General features: G+C 37.4%; 1 protein-coding gene across 4 annotated transcripts; it reads left to right on the forward strand.

Moving 5' to 3' along the window:
- The first annotated feature begins 966 nt into the window (after positions 1-966).
- On the forward strand, positions 967-18,057 carry LOC131425827 (ras-interacting protein RIP3). 4 transcript variants are annotated; one of them, XM_058588032.1, is made up of 7 exons: positions 967-2,267; positions 9,223-9,381; positions 9,465-10,072; positions 10,150-10,562; positions 10,642-10,979; positions 11,043-11,153; positions 17,395-18,057. In XM_058588032.1, exons 1-6 carry the CDS (start codon positions 2,088-2,090, stop codon positions 11,046-11,048), a joined length of 1,704 nt encoding a protein of 567 aa, XP_058444015.1. In that variant the 5' UTR covers positions 967-2,087; the 3' UTR covers positions 11,049-11,153; positions 17,395-18,057. The 4 variants fall into 4 exon arrangements, with proteins under 4 accessions (XP_058444015.1, XP_058444016.1, XP_058444017.1 ...); XM_058588033.1 differs by having other exon boundaries at positions 10,150-10,547; XM_058588034.1 differs by having other exon boundaries at positions 2,135-2,274; positions 17,395-18,056.
- The last annotated feature ends 663 nt before the right edge of the window (positions 18,058-18,720 follow it).

Genomic DNA, 18,720 nt, shown 5'->3' on the forward strand with positions numbered 1-18,720 from the left:
AGTTCACGAACTACGCTGCAAATAGCTCTCTAGCTGCTTCAATTCGTCACTTCAACGAGGTCTCCGAGCACTTCGATTTCAATCGCTCTTCTAATAGCTTCCGTCGGCGTTTACTATCAGTCCGTCCGTAATTTTAATTTTATTACTTAACCACTATGTATTTATTCTTGTTATTTGTTCGTTTTTAGAATTAGACAGTTCCATTAAGACCATGTTGGTCAGATGGACGAAATTTAACAAAATAAAATAAAACAAAAATAAAATAAAATAAAACAAAATTATTACTATCATTATTATTCATAAAATGACTCTTGCATACCGAAGATCGTCGATACATTTCAGACCAGGCTATTGCAATTGTCTCGTACTGAACTTTCGAGAAGAATAAGATATCTTCGAACTTCATAGCTTCAATAAAAATAAACTACAAATTTGTCGTACCTAGCCTCCTATATTAGCAAATTAAAAAGGAATTGTTTCAAGTTTGGAATATATAGTTGTAGAATAGTAGCTGTGTAATGTAACTAATCTGTACTTTAATGTAGGTGCATCGCTTTAAACTCTATTAGTGAAAAAGGGGAAATCTTGCACAATTCATACAATCAATCAACTAACTGATATTCGGAAAAGTGATGGGAGCGTGTCAGTTTTTTCGTATTCACGATATCCAGTTATGTCTCTGACATTATCCACCCGCCTTTTTTTCTTTTCAAGAAAGGCCGGTCCTAAAGCCTATAAAATTTATCGAATTTATAAAACAATAATGTGTTCCTTATTATAGTTTGGAAAAAAGTATTGTTTTCTTTAGCAGGACTTTTTAGCCGACATGTTAGGAACGTATGAATGTTCTGGCTGCAATTACTGAATTCACATTTCGATGGCCGTTATCTTTGGGGTAACTCCCGCAGCTCCCCCAAGTCACTCAGTGCGTTCTGAGCAGCCAGCAGAAAGCGTAGAAAATTCATCAGCTCTTCACCGAAATCATTTCCAAAACGTCAGTCGACTGCATCAGTTGAGGATTTTAGTCTGTGTTTGATACGGAAAAGTTGTGCGCTAGTTCGGGAAACAGCTTACTGAGGTGTAAAATGTTTTTGATAACAAAGTAGCCTATGAAGTATAACAGAAAGCTTTGTGTATGAGCTTTGTATCTTGTGTGGTTGGAAAAAATCGAAGTTTTCGTGATATTAGGATTAACAGCTTCTGCCGAGTTGCTAAAACCTGGGACGCGCTTTTCAGCATTAAAATCTTTAGCCAACCTCAACAAAACGTTAAGAAAGAATAAACTTATTCGCGGTATGCTCAAAGCCCGATCGATAAGCCTAAACTGATGCAAACTACACAGCATTTGCTTACCCTGTTCATTCAGCTGTGTAAAGGAAGAAAATTTTCCTTTGGTCTCGAAGCGATCGATAATCATACCTCTCCAAGCCAAACCGTACATGTGTGAATACGGGGAAGATAGCAGCCGTAAGTCTCTTGAAACTCAGAAAGCACCGGCCGAGGGTAGAGCAAATTTCCCTCTTCTTGAGACCCGCCGCCCGTGGGTGAGAGTGTGTGTTGGAATGTCGCAAGCAACTGTCGCTGGAGGAGTGCAGTGAGTTGTCGCGATGAACAAGTGTGCGATGGAAAACCATGAGACATGAAAGGACATCCAGGCAAGCCGGCGGACTGGGGTTACTGAGTGAGTGCCTGTAGCGATACCACCCACCCGGGTGGATCCGTTATCGCTTCGATTTAATTATAGTAAGCAAAATAAAAAAGCGCGCATCAAAAAAAATCGCGGTGAATTTAATGTTCACTTGTAAAAACGTACCGTGTGTTTACAAATATTGCGGGCTAGAATAATGCAATGGCGCGTTTTCCGGTGGCGGTGCAATCCCGTTCTCGTGGGGATGAACTGTTGATGTGTGCCGACGATGAACGATGCCTTCGGTCGTGAGTGGAAATAAATTAGCATTCTGACTCGAGTGACAACAGGGCATGTTGTGCTGCGTCTCCTGCGAAAATTCGTGTATGTGTGATTTACGATTTTCTGACCAGCGGTAAAGGCAAAAAGGCGGTCGAACTAATCCGGGGAGAAGGAAAAGATGTCCGACTTGATGATTGCCAATCAGAGCGAACAATTAAGTGAAGAGCTAAATTTCACCGCATTCATCGATCTCTGTCGGTTCTGTTCGATCAAGAGCGGGCCCCGGTTGAACATCTTCGATAAGGAAGCCGAACAGCGCCAGATTTTGTTCAAGATCAGAACAATATTGCCGATTGTGGTAAGCAGTATGGTTCACTTTTGATACTACTAAAACCGTTGCTAGATTTATATGACTCATAATTTATTTATTACTCATTCGACTCAGAGATCCTTGAAAAATAGCTTCGACAGAAATAGGAAGAAATTCTTCATTTGCCCTTCTAATTCTTCTGACCGGACATTGCGTATTTCCTTTGAGCTTCTTCTTACTACATTTGGTAATTGCTATTCTCCCCACTAGTTGATGAGACAAATTTTAGGTATAATATTATTCTACCTATCCTAACGAAGGACAAAGCACGAGCAGCACATGGGAACGGTTACCCTGTCGCTATCGATCGGTTATTGATGCTGCACCGAATTGCATACATACGGGTGTAATTACTATTTGCATTACGCAGGATCTGTTGGAGCAACAGCAGAACAGACCTATGCGAATTAGCCTCGGTAAGACGTGCAGAGAGAGAGAGGAATATTCTATTGCATGCAGTCTGCAATACCCAGCCTGCATGCGAACATAACTTGTGTCTGCATGTGCAAAACGTACGAACATGTGGAATGGGAATGCGGCTTCCTTCCTTAAGGAGCAGTTTTCAATAGGGGATTGGGATATGCATGCAATCGAATGGTGTGAGTATGTGATACATAATAAGTCTGGCTAGGCTTTGAGTTGATGAATGTTAGGTGTTTAAATTCTCCAACAATGGTGTACGTCTTTGATGTTCACTGCATCAGTATAGCATTAGTTTTAGCCCGACATGACTTTGTTGTTATTTTAGAGACGACGCGGAAAATAAAGTATATAAGAAATACATGATTCCGAACCTAAGAGAGAAATTATATCTTATGTGACTTCAAGTTTACACAACCAATTCATAATTCTGTGGTCAAATACGAAATTACTTTGCGTTAGTGATCTCTAACTGTTGAATCGTACATTTGCAATTGTTCAGATGATAAGGGCATAAGTTGCGATGATTTTTGTTCTATCATTACCGCAACAAGTATGAAGTATGTATTTACTTGACAATAAGAAGAAAGATGTAATTTAGTATAAATGAAAATATTTGATCGCACACTAAAAAGGCGGGAAAGTAATGTCAGAGACAGACCTAGATGACGTGAATACGAATAAAACTAACATGCTTTATTCACACATCCGAATATCGATAATCACACCTACTAGTTGATTAAATGAGCGAATTTTGCTAACTTTCAATACTTATGACGATATAATTATAAAGGAGAAAACGCGAGAGTAAAAAATTGCGGAATTCTGTACGAGGCAAAACCGATCCAATCAAAACTGCAATGTTCAAATTAATTCATGAATTGAAAAATCCACAAAAACGATTTTTTGAAATCAAATTGTATAGCGATCCACAAATTTCCACGAACCGGAAGCCGTCATCTTCGATTTTACGAATTCTGAAACTATAACTATAATTCATGAGCAATGGGAACATATTATTCACTTATATACTGATACTTCAATAACTTGATATTTTAGTGAACATCTTATACGCCAGTTGTAATTCCATATAAAATGATCTTGTTTTAATATTATTCAGTACTGAAATAAATTAATGCATAATTGGAATCCGTTAGGAGAAGAGTTGTCATCGTGCCAAAGATTTTGGTCTGCAACAAAGAATGGACAACTTCGCTTAGTGTTAAGTTAGTGTCTGTTTTACCAGCGAACATAACATGTCGTAAATTCACTGCACTCAATCTCTGAGAATATTCCGTGTTTCTATGTGTCGGTTTTGCACGATACACTTTGTGCGATGATTCGTTCCATTCATGCACCCTATTTTGGCACTGAATTTCACCTTAGCGCTCGTTCATACCAAACATTTTAGAAACTTAAATTTTAAGTAATTTGTAGTTATCTCATGCTACTGAAAATTTTATCATAAATTGCTGGCCATATTTCCGATGATTTGGAGCACAAACTGCGTTTCTGCGTTGAATACCATAAGAGATTTTCACGATTAAGTTCTCTCCATTCTTGTACAGGACAAATTTTGAAAACGCGCCCAATAATAAAATAAGTCGTATTCACGACGAAAAAAAAAGAAAAAAACAGTCTGGTGTCGTTCGAATAGCCTCGCTGGTTTCTTTTGCAATTCATCTTTGAAAACACTGGACTGCTCTACTTGAGAGGTTATGTTCTGTCCTACCTGAGGCGTTTTTACTGATGTTAGAGTGGTTTTGTTGACTTTGAATTACGGAAATCTGTGATCAAACACCTCTTCAATTGTTTCAGGTGAAGTTTGCCTCCAAAGAAAATTCGTTTTGTTATACCGTATTTGAAAGAGCTTGGACTGGAGGTAATTTTTCCAAATTTTCAACCCTTTAAGTGCCATATTAACGAAGATATAGTGGTCCTATCGATTTTTATTTGGTATGATTTTTTAGTCAACCGTTCTACCGGAAACTTTGAAAAAAAAAAAACAGAAATATCCAAGGCATTGTCGAAAAGGTTCACATTTTTTTGTTCAAATTTTTTTGAATTGATAATAATTAAAAATTATGAAACAAATTTTCTCACAATTCTTATTTTGGTACCATTCTGGAATTTTATTATTAAATAACTGATTTTTGTACGCGTTAAAGTGTTTTGGTTTCATAGTTTTTAATCATAATATTTCAGTTTCACAAAAAAAATAATAATAATAAAAATCAACCATGTTTTTCCATTGAAACTTTATTACAATTAAAGGCATGATGCTTAGTTCTACTAGTTATGCACCATGGGTTTCCTTCTAATAGAACCTAAATGAAAACGCAGGGTTATTATTTTTTTTTAAACTCAAATTTTAAGCTATTTTGAAGCACTTCAATGTGTCCAAAAATTATTAATTTTTTACTAAGAAATCCAAAGTGGTACCAAAATCGAATGTATCAAAAAATAAGTATCAAAATTTTTCATATTTTATAATAAATGCTCAAAAAATCGAACAAAATTGTAAACCTTCCTGGCCTAAATCATCTAGCCAGCTACCGAGAATGTTCTGATGTTTTATCTTTTTATATAGTAATAGCGTTTCTGATGTTTTATCTTTTTATATAGTAATAGAAAAGCGTCTGCTGAAAATACGGAGCACGAAGCTATTGTTTTTCGTAACTTGTAAAACTCGGGACTGCCGGCTATCGGTTGTGTTGTCATTCAATCGATGTGAAACTGAAAAGAACCTGTGAACTAAAAGTAGTAAAAAAAATAGAAGGATCAGCCCCATAGGTTTGTTCGAGCCATTGATGTGGAACAAGGCAACCAAAATTTCTAATGATCTACAATCAAACAGTTCAATCAATCGTCACATTTTTGAATCCGCAATTGCACGAGAGTCTGCTTAGATTTATCTTGATTAGGAACTAACATCGAACATTGTTTGTTTTATGGCCGACGAAATTACACCAATGTATGCAATTATATCTTTTTACATACTTGCGATACGGATTTTAATATTTAAGCTTCTCTTCGTCAAGCTTGTGCTCAAGTTTAGTATGCAAGCACTTATTTTTATAGCGTTGTTTCTCTAGCATTCTGCGATTTCGGTTGAAGCGATAAACTTTTTCTCCTTATCAATCGAGTTCATCTTATATAAATTGGATATTAATCTTAAGCACTCAAAATTAACCTGGGTATTGTCAATTTCTCAGGCGAAAAGACAAAACATGAAATTTTATCCGAGCTTGCATGACACAAGATCAGAGCATAGCAATAAAAGCTTCAAATCGTTTTGTGGCATTTTTTGTCTTGCTGTCTAGCAACAACCTATCTCTAGCATGCTACGCGTAGAACTGAAATGTTAGCTATAATTTCGCTTCTATTTATAGATTTGCGTGCATCCAACAGCTTCGCTCTTGCATCGATTGATCAATCAGAGCGATGCTTTCCCATTGATATATCGCTTACTCCTTCAAAATCGTCGTCTATGTCAGGGAAATCCGATATGCCGGAGATTTTTAGCATACAAAATAGGACACTGCTCGCTACTAATCAAAATTTCAACCATTTATAATTGAAAATACGTGGCTTGATACATTCAAATCGAATCTTAGAAATATTTTCAATCAAATAACGAAATAATATCAATAATTGAAACAAAATATGCTGAGCTGTAAGTGTTTAAAACCTGACTACTTTTCTACGTCTATTTTTCCTTGAGTTTCTGATTTGCACCTCTATATAGAAAATAAAGATGTGTTCCACATCAAACCAGTTCATTCAGTCGTCATAGTACTTAATCATTGATACACAATTTTTCAAGAGCCACAATACAAACCTTTTAGTTTTGTTTGAAAATAGACTGTTCTCCAAAAGCGAGTGCCGAACAGCAGAATTGTGCCAAAGAACAGTCGCAGCCGGACACATAGTAAAACCACATACCGAAAGCCTGCCAGCGGATGTCATCAGTTTTCATGGAAGCGCTGATAAGTTGAGTGCACCAATTGATTCCGCCCAAAATGAATTGTTTCATCTTCTTTGGAATCCTATTGAAAATCACTATGAATTCTGAGTCGAATTTCGGACGAGTTTACCGAGTGTAGACGTCAAGAGTCATCTCAGTTCTGTCTAAATGTAGATCCTCATTCAGGGGTTAGCCAAATTTTGTGCTAGGGCACATAACCGTTTTTATTACTTGTTACGTTTCGTCTTTGACTCATCAGTAGATCCTGTTGGTCGTGACAATTCAGAGCACTTTTTAATCCCACAGATTATCATTAAGAATTAATTGAATTTTCTCCATTTCCTATCCAAAGCATCTGATTCATCAAAATAAAAGTTGAAAAAGATTGCACCGATTCAGTTACGACGCAACGATCCACGCAATGCGAAAATGATAGTATTTAACAGGGTTACCACAGACACAGATTAATCTGTATTCTATTTCTCCTGAATTCTGAAACAAGAAAAAGTCACAGGGGGCCAAACCTGGCGAATACGGTGGCTGAGCGATGACTTTCGTTTCGTGTTTGGCCAAAAATTCAGTCATAATCATGCTGGAATGCAACAGCACGTTATGTATTTCTGCTCAAAAATCTGGCCGTTTCTGACAAATTGCTTGACGTAGACAGCTCAAAACGCCCAAGTAGTACTCCTTATTGACTGTTTGGCCTATCGAAACGAATTCATAGTAAACAACACCGCGGTAATCTTCGTTAACAGAGGTGGACGGGCGAGAGGCATATTTCTAAGATCTCACGACCCTTCCTCAATGCTTTATTCCACTCAAATACTTCCGTACTCGATGGAGTAGACTCCCTAAAATACTTCTGCAATTGGTTTTAATGATTCTGTGGCCGAAATTGTATTTAAAACATTTCAAACAAACTCGTTGTTCAATTTTTTTCCATAGTAAAAATAGCCAGATAAATTTTTCGTGTCGTAAACAAACAGCTGCCAAACACACACTAATTCACATATCACGCTCAAACTTAACATGAATGTCACAGAAGGTTGTAACATCCTAGGAAAAAAAATAACGATTGGGTTACGCGCGCGGTTTGAATGAACCGGTGCGAGTCAATTTTGTACATAATTTAGCAAAAATAGGAGGAAAAAACTAACATACATATTTAATTAATTTAGAGAAAAATGCAATGAGTCGGAGTATATGCTTATACGAAATTTAATTTAAGCTAGGATAAAATGTAAATAGTAGATTCAAAATTCCGTTCGAATTAAAAGTAATCAAAATTTTTTTCGAAAATTCCATGTTTAAGCATAAAAACAGAAAAATTATCATAGATGCAAAAAAAATCTAAATCACTTGAAAATCAAATCTACGTTATTCACAAACAAATTTAAAAAAAAGCTTATTTAAACTGAAAACAGAACCGACTTGCACTCGGTGCGGTTCAATAATGCCGTAGTGAAGCTTGCTTGTGCGCATAAGCAAATGGAACTTCTACGTCATTGATGCCACTTTTCCTGAGGTCTAATCCGCAGATTTGGTTTCGAGTGTTGTTATTTAAACTCGTACACAAGCTTCTAAAAATGAGTTGTCGGTGGTGAATAGATACATGATTACTTTTATAATAAGACATTTAAAAAAACATGGAAATGATGTAACAATATTCAACTATTTTCCTTTGATATCTAGAGAAACAATGCAAAATCTGGAGATTTAGGTAAAAATAATGCTAACTCTGTAGATTTCATGAGATTCATCCGTAGATCCGAAAAAAAAGACAGAATTCCGTAAATCTACGTATAAAATCCGTAGGGTTGGCATCGCTGTTCTACGGGTTTATTTGTGTCATTAGCCTCGCACGAGCGGCATTTATTTTCAGTGTGTGTGTTTGCATATAAGATTTCGTCTTTACAGAATGCCTCAGAGAAGGTTGCTTGTGCATTTTCAAAGTCATCGTGGTCGGTCGTGTTTCGTACACAATCCTATCATCTTTTCCAACAAGCTAGGCTGAAAACATCGTCAAGAGTAATTTCAATACATTTTTAGACTGTAGGTACCAAAAGATTGATGGAATCAGTATTCTATAAAATTTTCTTTGTTCTTAAATTTAGTAACGTTTCTTAGCTTCTCTAACTACAAAAAAAAAGCAATGCTTGTATAATATGAAAGACCCTCCAATTCTGTGAAAAAACTACAAAATTAACCAATTCAGACGATTTTTATGAAATAAAATGTTTGATCAAAATTTTCATTGAAAATTTAAGTTTTTGTTTTGTGAAATACTCAAGTTCTGACCTTTTTTGGTAAATGAAATTTCTTCAAGCTTAAAAGAGTCTCTGAGTTTGCTATTATTAGTTTATTACCCTTCCGGCAGTCGACTAGAAGTTGAAAAAGTAGAGAAAACTTGTCTATTGAATATTAGTTGACCAACATTTCAGATAGCCCTTGGTGTGACTGTCGGAAGATGTTAGCCATTCATAAATGAACAAATTAATTGAAATTTCTTCCACGTGCATTGCAATGCTCTGCTCGGAACTTCCCCGTCGGCAGATAAACAAAGAGGACTTTCTACCGAAGAAGATTTGCGAGCGCTGCGTCAGCAACATCGAACAGTTCTTTGAATGGAGATCGAATTGCGTGCAAACCGATGCCATTTTGCGCAACTACGCTGATTCAATGCGAGTCGTAACAGCAACGATTAATTTTCAGGTGAGTTGTGGTAAGATCATCCTTCGTTAAATTTAATGTCTTACCGGTAGAGCTGCAGTAGTAAATCTGAATTTCCTCGACAGGACGGTACCGTAAATATCGATAAGATGACACCAGCGCAGAAAAATGCGTACCTAGAAGCGCACATGGCAGTGCAGCAACAGATGATGCAAGCGGCTCAGCAGCTACATCAACAACAGATGCAACAACAACAACAGCAGCAGCAGCAACAACAACAACAGCAGCAGCAGCAACAACAGCAACAGCAATCACAACAGCAACATCAACAGCAATTGAATATTCCGAGTCATCACGTTTCATCGCGATCAGCAAAAAAATCCAAGCCAAACAATCACGATAGTCAGCAAGTACAATTTCACCATCAACAAGTACAGCAACAACATGTTGTACAAGTTCCTCTGCAGCAGCAGCAGCAACAACAACAACAACAGCAGCAGCAGCATAGTCATCAACAGTCGACCAGTTCCGTATCGATTGCAACTAGCAGCGGTCCCATCAGTATAACTCATTATGCGAATACCATCAAGGTCCCACAGATCAACCCTAGCTCAATATCAAACTCCACCAATACCAGCACCACCGGCGGTGACAGTAGTACCTTTACTGTCCCGGATGACGTCGGTATGGGTTTTGAAGGTGGAGTACGCGTTCTTCAAAGTTTGGGGAATTGGTACATCGACAACCGCACGAATTCTTGATTATATCTAATAGCCACATTTGTTCTTTCCGTTCTCTTGCGTCGGACAGGTCTCCGGAGATTCCTCCAAACATTCCCCGGCCAAACCTTATTCCTTTCACAGAACCGTACGCCGAGGGTGGCTCAATGCATCCTGGAACGAGACTGAAAGCATTGCAACAGGTTCAGCAGTCGTCCTCGAAAAAGAGTACCGCGAAACCCAAAGCGACCGTGAACAACAATAATACGGGTCCACCGAAGCCAGTGTTCGAGTGTACGATTTGTGGGAAGGGTCTTGCTCGGAAGGATAAACTGACCATCCACATGCGGATTCATACCGGCGAGAAACCCTACATCTGCGAGGTTTGTGACAGAGCGTTCGCACGACGAGATAAGCTGGTGATTCACATGAACAAGTTTAAGCATGTTACGCCGACGAATATCGCACCATTGGGCAAACGCCAAAATCGTACGCCAACGTTAGGTTTGAATCATGGCCAAGATTTCAAACATATCCATGAATTGTTTATCTGTAAACTCATATGTCAATTTTTGTTTTGTAGTGAAAAAGGAAGACTCCAAGAGCGAAGACAATAAACCCATACTGATAGACCACCATGCCTTAGCGACACAAACCTTGACCACGGTGGTCAACAGCATTTCAGCTCAACAGCAGAGTCAACAATCGGCGCAACTCGCAACGCAGGTGTCGGGAACGCAATCCGGTCAGCACGGACCACAGCAAACTAGCAGTTCTGCCGGAATCTCCGGGTTGAGTATTTCGCAGCAGCAACAGCAACAGCAGCACCATCATCACCAGCTTTCGTGGACCTGCGAACTCTGCGGACGGATGTTCCCCACACGAGAGGAGTGGACACTGCACGCCAAGAGTCATCTAGAAGTAGCATATCGCGTCGACTAATCGTTACCGGTTTAATTACTGATTTTCATGATCTATTTTCAGTATTGACAGCAACCTAGCGGTACCGCAGTGGGAACAACTGGTAATGCGGATGCCAATAACGGGAGTAGGGAAAAACAACTTCAATCAACGCAGACTGTGTCTTTGAATCAGGTATGTACAATCTTTAAGCATGTTTGATCGGGTGATAGATTGCTTCCTTTGTGCTGTAGCTGAACTAAAATGATCGAAGATATACTTTTAAAATTGTTTAGGTAGCCGGCTACTGAGAGTAAATGCTTTCTAACAGATGGGAATTTGAGTTCCTTCAACTGTCCTAGAAGTTTACTCAATATTCTCAGTGAATTAGACTATTTTAAAATTTAGCTTGGGTCATCCGTTTCAATTGGTACATATTTATTTCCCTGGAAAATTTTGATTGTTCACAAATTGATCCGAGGCTCAGTTGACTAGGGTTTCCTTTCATTCTTACCCAAGTTTTTCTGGGCATGTATTAGCATAAAATTTTCGATCTTGAACAGTTTTAACCCAAGTTGATAGGAATTCTCTGTTTTTTGCATTTTCGCTCTAAATGACGGTTTAACATTTTAAACACATCTCGCCCTGTTTGTTCCGGAACCGGAAGTGAGATCCGAACAAGGCTCAAAAGCAGTCTATTTTTATATACGTTGACCTTTTTATTTGAATCGGTTCGTTTGGTCAGCAACTAGCCTAACCTATAAATTGAAACAGTTTTTTTTAATGTATATGTATATATAATATATATTTATAAATAACAATCTGGAATTCCGGAACCGGAAATCGTATCCGAATGAAATTTGGCGGTATAATATGGGGTTGTGAGACCTGTCATTTGAACCTAAGCTTGTGAAAATTGGATGAGCGGTGAGCTGAGAAAATTGACTGCCCTTTTTAAGTTCATTTTGTTTTTTTTGGCATTAAAAATGACTTACTCTTCACTATTTTAACTTAAACATGTATGACGACATCGTTTCAGTATTTCAATAGTATACTATTGAAAAAATGATTGGAATCGACCTATGTTTTCATCCACCAATCCCTGTTGTACAAAATGACGTCAACTTCTTGTTCGGCATAGGAGGCTTTGCGTCATGCATAAAAAACACCGTATCGTTATGCGTAGTATGAAGAGAAATCTATAAATATAGGCTGCACAATATTTCTTTGCCTAGTTGATGTTTGACTGTGAATGAAACAAGTAGCTCGTCCAGTGAGCTGATGACTGGATTGTATATGCGTTCACTTGCTGGATTGTCGCTTTTGCATTATTTGTTGGTGAAATTTCCTGCTGTCTGCGTAACACCGTGTTCGCTTGAGTATCTTATATATCATCTAGCTATTGAAGAATCGAATCAGCATGGTTACAGATTCTTTTGAAATATCTCATGTATTTAGCAAATTTTTGGTCGATTTTGCCATTGAAAATGCCTTACACTTTCGCTTCCCGAGGCTGGGTGTCAATTTAAAACATGCAAGACTAATCGCGTAACATTTTTCTATCATAATTTTGAACGCTTATAACTCAATCATTTGTTGATGGATTTATATAACTCAACAAACAATCGATTCGGAAACATTTAACTTAAACTTATGAGACAACGTTGTTTGAATATTTCAATTGCATACCATTGAAAAATTGGTTTGAATTGAGTATTTTATGTTGGTTCTCTGGTAACTAGCAGGCCAATTTAGAATTATCGACGATAGATTTTTCGGATCTAATTTGCAGCGCTTGTTCCTCGATGATTTCTTAATGGACTATCCTCATTTAAATGATTCCAAAGCTTCAATATTGTAAGCTTAAAAATGCTTTAATTTGTCAACGGATCGGTTTGCATACTTAAATCTCCATTTCCATACGAACAAAACCCTAGAAACGTTCCATTTTTAATGTTATTGTGCTCGGTCGTGTCTTGAATACAACCCTCTAAATTTTTTTAAACCCGTAACTCCCGAACCGGAAGTCGTATCCAGATGAAATTTAATGTCACGCTAAGGAACTACTAGACCTTTAATAGAAATCTAAATCGGTTGAGCGATCTCTGAAAAAATCGAATGCACTTTTTCTTCAGATTTTAACACATTTTACCCCGTTACTCCCGAAACGGAAGTTCGATCTGGGTAAAATTGAATAGCAAGCTATGGGACCGAGAGACCATTCATTTGAATCTAAGTTTGTGAAAATCGGTCCAGACATTTCCGAGAAAATCGAGTGCACATTTTTGTTACACACTAAGACATTTGCTTAGTTTATCGAGCTGAATCGAATGATATTCGGCCCTTGGCTAAGAAGTCGGTTTTCACAGTGACTGCATAGCCTTTCTATATGGGAAAGGCAAACATATTTGAACATCAATGAGGACGAAGTTTCTATCTTGAAGGAGGAAAACTACTAATTTGCCTATCTTACCTTACCTATCAGCTTCGGTAAAATTCTACTGACTTTCAAACAGCAATCCCACTGCACAGATAAACCATGTACATTTACGTCTCCATAAATGCACAGAAAATGTCGCAATCGATCAAAATTCACAACCCAAAAGACGTAAAAATATGTCATAATTTCACATTAACGCAGACGGGAAACTCAAAGTTTAAGGGCTGAGGCCAGTAGTTCGCGTATAAGCTTGAATCGACTACGTGTCTCGCTCTGCGTATTATATTTCTCTCCATGCTCTCTCGCATATGTGCAAGATGACTCTCGATGGGCCGGGTGACCAGGAAAGTTTCAATATTTTGAACAAGTTACAAGTTACAAGTTTGCATAAAATGTTTCTGCATCCAATAAAGCTACCGTTTGTTTGGCAGCCATGCTGAGCCGATTTTATTTCTCTCTCATTTTTCGTTACGTTACCAGCAAACTGGAGTAGAAAAAATGGCGCGTGCATAGAAATCAACTTACCTTCACAAAAATAACATTCACTTCATTTTAATCGCGACAACACCTATGTTTTTATCCACTAATCGCACTTAAATTAAATTATCAAGACATTGTCAGGATAGATTTTTGATGTATGCCTTTGAAGGCGAGATATTCAATGAACAAGTTGCAAGTTGCCGTTTTCAGCTATGCAACTCTTCCTTCAGAAAAAAAGACTTTCCCGACCGCTAATGTCAATGAATAATTCAGAAATTTTCACAGAAACTAATGTTCTAAGAGATTGTCAGTTGGGTTTTTCGATATTCGTCACCGTTTCTGAGAAAATCAGATTTGAAGCGTGAAAATAGCCCTCCAAAACACCCTGAAACACACTGGCCTCAGACCTTTAATGGTATCCATTATGTGATATCAAGACCTAACTCTCAAAAATACGGCATGATTTTATTTACGTCACTGGTAATTCTTGTTTTTTTTAAGAGTGCAGTTCAGTAAAAGATTTGTTTTCTGAACGTTTGTTAGAGTGCACTAAACATCTTCCTGTCACAAATATACTGACTTTTTCGTCGTTTACTACCGACGTTCGGTGAAATTTACAAATAATCCGTAAATATTATAATGTCGTGAACTGAAAAGTATTCCTGTTTTTCAGTAAAATTTCTCCTAAAAATAAAGGAAGTACACAAATTAAATAAATAAATAATTCAATATTTTCGATCAACGAATTAATTTATTCCTGATCTCCAGATTAAGTGTTACTGTCTAAGAATGATTTTCACTAATGTAGTAATAAAAAAAAACGCGCCATCTGGAAGACACTCATGCTATATTCAACTGCTGATCGCCATCTGAATGCTGGATTTTTGAGAATTCGCGACCCCGATACGACATTACCTAATGATACTATTCTAGTTTTAAGTTAGTCGTTAATTAGGATTAGAATTAAGATTAGAAAATACCCTTGGCATCTTAGAGCTTTAGCGGTGTGCCTTAAAATTATATTATATTATAGAAAAAAAAAAGAAAAACATAAGACTACACGTACAAAGTTCAACAGGCAACGTGTCGCAATGAACGGCGGAATACGGAGGGAAACTCGCATGCGCGAATGTTCTACATCCAGATTTTAAGAAAACCGCATTGTCTAATTATGCGTGACAAGTCGTAGGAGAAAGAATACTTTCGGCAACTTCCGAGAGTCTTGGTTCTCACTATTTATCATAAATCATAGAAAATGTGAAAGTTTTCAAAAACACATGATTTGGCAATCAATTTGCTCATGTGGAAAGCGAAGCACTCCATTTATGACAACAAGGACGAAGCGTATACTTCCATTTCGAAGGATACATTGGCTGTGTTTAACCTCGTGCCATTACTCGAAAAATGTAACGAGTTCCACTTTGTGCCGAAGGACTTCAATACCGTGAACGCATTGGAACTACGATCAATTGAAAATTACTGGGCCAGCATTATGCAGATGGTTTGGAAACATTCTATAGCAGTAAAATTGGAACAAGAAATGAAGGAAAAATGTATTTCCATCCTAAAAAAATTATCCATAAATACAAGACTTCATGAATAGTATTACGAGAAAGGTTCATGCTTCTCACGATTATAAATATACTCTCCTACCCAGTGCTTGAGCGGAAATAGGTAAAGAGCGAGAAGACTAGTTTTTGTTGTCTGATGAGAATGTTCGGATATAGGCTACCGGTCGTGAGGCGACTAGGATTTGCACGGTAAAATAGATGCACATAGAAATACATTCTTCTGTAGTACTGAGAAAGTTAGTAGAAAAATTATCTACAATTGGGTGACGTTTATAGGAAAATAAGAACAAATAACTTTCTTGTTAATCTCTTTTACGCACATCTGGTAAGAAAACATCTCAATAATTTACCCTGACTCTGAGTTTGTGCACTTTTGTTGGATTTTAAGTAGAATGCACCCAGGATCGAATAAAAGTACACAAACGCAGAATCTAGGTAAATTATTGAGATACTTTTTAACCAGTTATGGGTACATAAGATTAACAAGTTACTGATTTGCTCTATCCTATAGTAAATTTTATCGAATTATAGATTAGTTTTGTACTCATTTTTGCAGTACCACGTTAGTATTTATTTCTAGGTGCATCCAGATTACCGTGTAGATCATTGTTCGATGTACGCTTACCAACTCAATGCTGTTGTAGAACTGTGTCTACCATAGCTCAGAGTGGCGGAAATGGTAAGCGGTTTGCATAAGAACGCAGGTTCAAGTCCTGCCTCTGAGCGGATCTTTTCTGTCAGTTTATCATTCATTTGGCTTCTTCAATATATGTTTCCACTCAGTCATCGCAAAACTGAATTTCGACTGGTTTTTGATCAACCACAGGAAACTCACGGGTGGTCAACTAAGCTGAGCTAAGTTGTTCACACAATGCATACGCCAGCTTAGCTTAGTTTAGATAGATGGAAGCAGTGAAAAATAAAACGAATTTGAAGATTATTCAAAATATCGTCCATCGCTAGTTACTATTTTTTTCATTTCTCAGGCAATTTTTGAAATTCCATCTCGATAAAATGTCGCGTCTTTTGAGGTGATCCAAGTTTGAAGCCAATTTTTGATTTCTGCGAAAAAAGTAAACCGATGACCTGTCAGATCGTGCTACATCCGTCAGCAAAATCAGTAATCAAGAGGAACAATGTCAGTAGAATAGTGAGGCGGGTGAGGCAAATTGTCCCAAATAGTTTATGACGATATTGGGGCATGCGGCCGACCGTTGTCATGCAGGAAAATAACTTTATCATGTCTTTGCTTATATTCTGGCCGTTCTTCTCGTAATGTACGGCCCAAATGCATCTATTGCAGCCTATACAGATCGCCCGTTATAGTATCGCATGATTCTATCAGCTCATAATACACAACACCTTGCTTTTCAATCATTTCCATGGATTTTAATCGTTCAGAAACTGCTTGTTGATTCACTTCCAATCATTCTGCAAGTTCCTCTTGCTTTTGACTCGGATCTTCATCGATTAATACCTCCAATTGTTTGTCTTCGAATTCTTTTGTTTGTCCAGAGCGAGGCCTGTCATCAACGCTGAAATCTCCATTCTTGAAACGTCGAAACCATTTCCTACATGATTTATCAGTTGGAGCATTATCATCGTGGACATTCACAGACTTCCAGCAAATGCTGGTTAGTTAACACCAAATTGCCCATAATTAACACAATGCAAAACAAGTTTTTTGAAAAAAAGATTCAAAACTATATGAACTGAATATTAATGACATCAGTCTTATCTCTTGAAAATATCGACATCAGCTATTACTGTTCAATATTCATAACAGCTAGAGCCATCTTTTGAAAACCGATCGAACTAATTCGTACTCAAAATACATTATCAGAGAACACTACAGTCTTACTACAGAGAGTACTAAATATATCAAAAAATACATAACTACCTATAGGCTGTACATAACGCATGTTTTTTTTTTTTACTTTTACAGGCTTTCTACAGTAGCACCTCCGGCGATACTCATCCCGTCACGCATAACATTATCGTGCAGCAACCGCAGAACAGTGCAAACTATTGTTTCCTCTGCCGGCAGGACTGTGGCACTCAAGCGGAATTCGCTGCCCACATCCGCGGTCACTTCGTGGATGGGAAGATCTCCGCCACAACGGTCGATTCGGCAACACTGTTCACGAGGCACATCGATGTCAACAGCAGTGGGTAAACTGACGACTGACCACTCTTTGAGAGGGAGTCTATGGCTTAAACGGGTTAGAATGAGATTATTTTCGGCTTTAAGTTCAGGTTGATTACCGGTTGTCGGGAAAATGTTAAACATTAACCCGAGCCAATGGTCAATTGTTGTGAGTTTATTTTGTTTATCGTTTTTTGGAATGCTAAGCAACCAATCGCTATTTCAAATTCAACTACATATCGATTTGTACAGTAATTTGTCGGGTATTAGTTACGTTAGATGAATTATTTTGTTAGTTGGTTTTTTTTATATTGTAGTTTGTAAGAAATTTGTCCGAATAGGATCTTCGAAAGATCAACGATATTGCTACGAGCAATGAATGTAAATTTCTTGTAACTAAATCAAAAGTAGTATATTGAGCAAAATAAAGCAAATCAAGTGATTTAATCAACAAAACCGCATCTTCTGTATGTATAGATTTTCAAATACACTTGCTTTTATTGGAGAATTACTTTATTGTCACCCAAACTAGATGACATAAACGAACCAAACGACAGTTTATGTGATGATTTCACTGATCTGTTATTCCAACTTCTGGTAAAAGATTACAACTATTCAGCGAAATATGTCTAGAGTCAAACAATTTTTTTTAAAGTCAAGTCAGTTTACGGCCTATTGGGAGTCTAATTTTATGGATGACTAAATTTACAGTTTATGTATACAAGCTGAATATCTGTCGTCTCTAATAAGTAAAGCCCTTAAGTCAGCACAGCGTCTTAGACTTATGGAAGCTGAAATCAGACACTATTAGCAATTAATTCGCAATTTAATTTTCCATATCAGATATTTTAAAGTTTTATCTATTCAAATTGTTAGCTCGTTAACATTCGAATGAAAAAATTACGTTTACTGTTGGTGGGTGGTAACTCATTAGTGTACATTTATCCGGAGGGCAGGCAGTTGCAACCTTAAAATAAGCTCTAAGGAACCAAAAAGATTTTTGACGATAGCGGGTAAGGCCTGCTATATGCGTATGAAGAATTGTGTTTTTCCTGAAAGTATAGCAATTTTCGAAACTATAATTAATCGAGCCGATGTAATCAATTTACCAGAACTGTAATGTTC

Source organism: Malaya genurostris, chromosome 1 (assembly GCF_030247185.1).
Source record: "Malaya genurostris strain Urasoe2022 chromosome 1, Malgen_1.1, whole genome shotgun sequence".
NCBI classification, from domain to species: domain Eukaryota; kingdom Metazoa; phylum Arthropoda; class Insecta; order Diptera; family Culicidae; genus Malaya; species Malaya genurostris.

Coding starts and splice junctions, on each gene's coding strand:
- LOC131425827 (XM_058588032.1), top strand. CDS start 2,088: ATGTCCGACTTGATGATTGCCAATCAGAGCGAACAATTAAGTGAAGAG. Junction 10,073..10,149: donor CTTCAAAGTTTGGGGAATTG/GTACATCGACAA, acceptor TGCGTCGGACAG/GTCTCCGGAGATTCCTCCAA. Junction 10,563..10,641: donor AAATCGTACGCCAACGTTAG/GTTTGAATCATG, acceptor TTTGTTTTGTAG/TGAAAAAGGAAGACTCCAAG.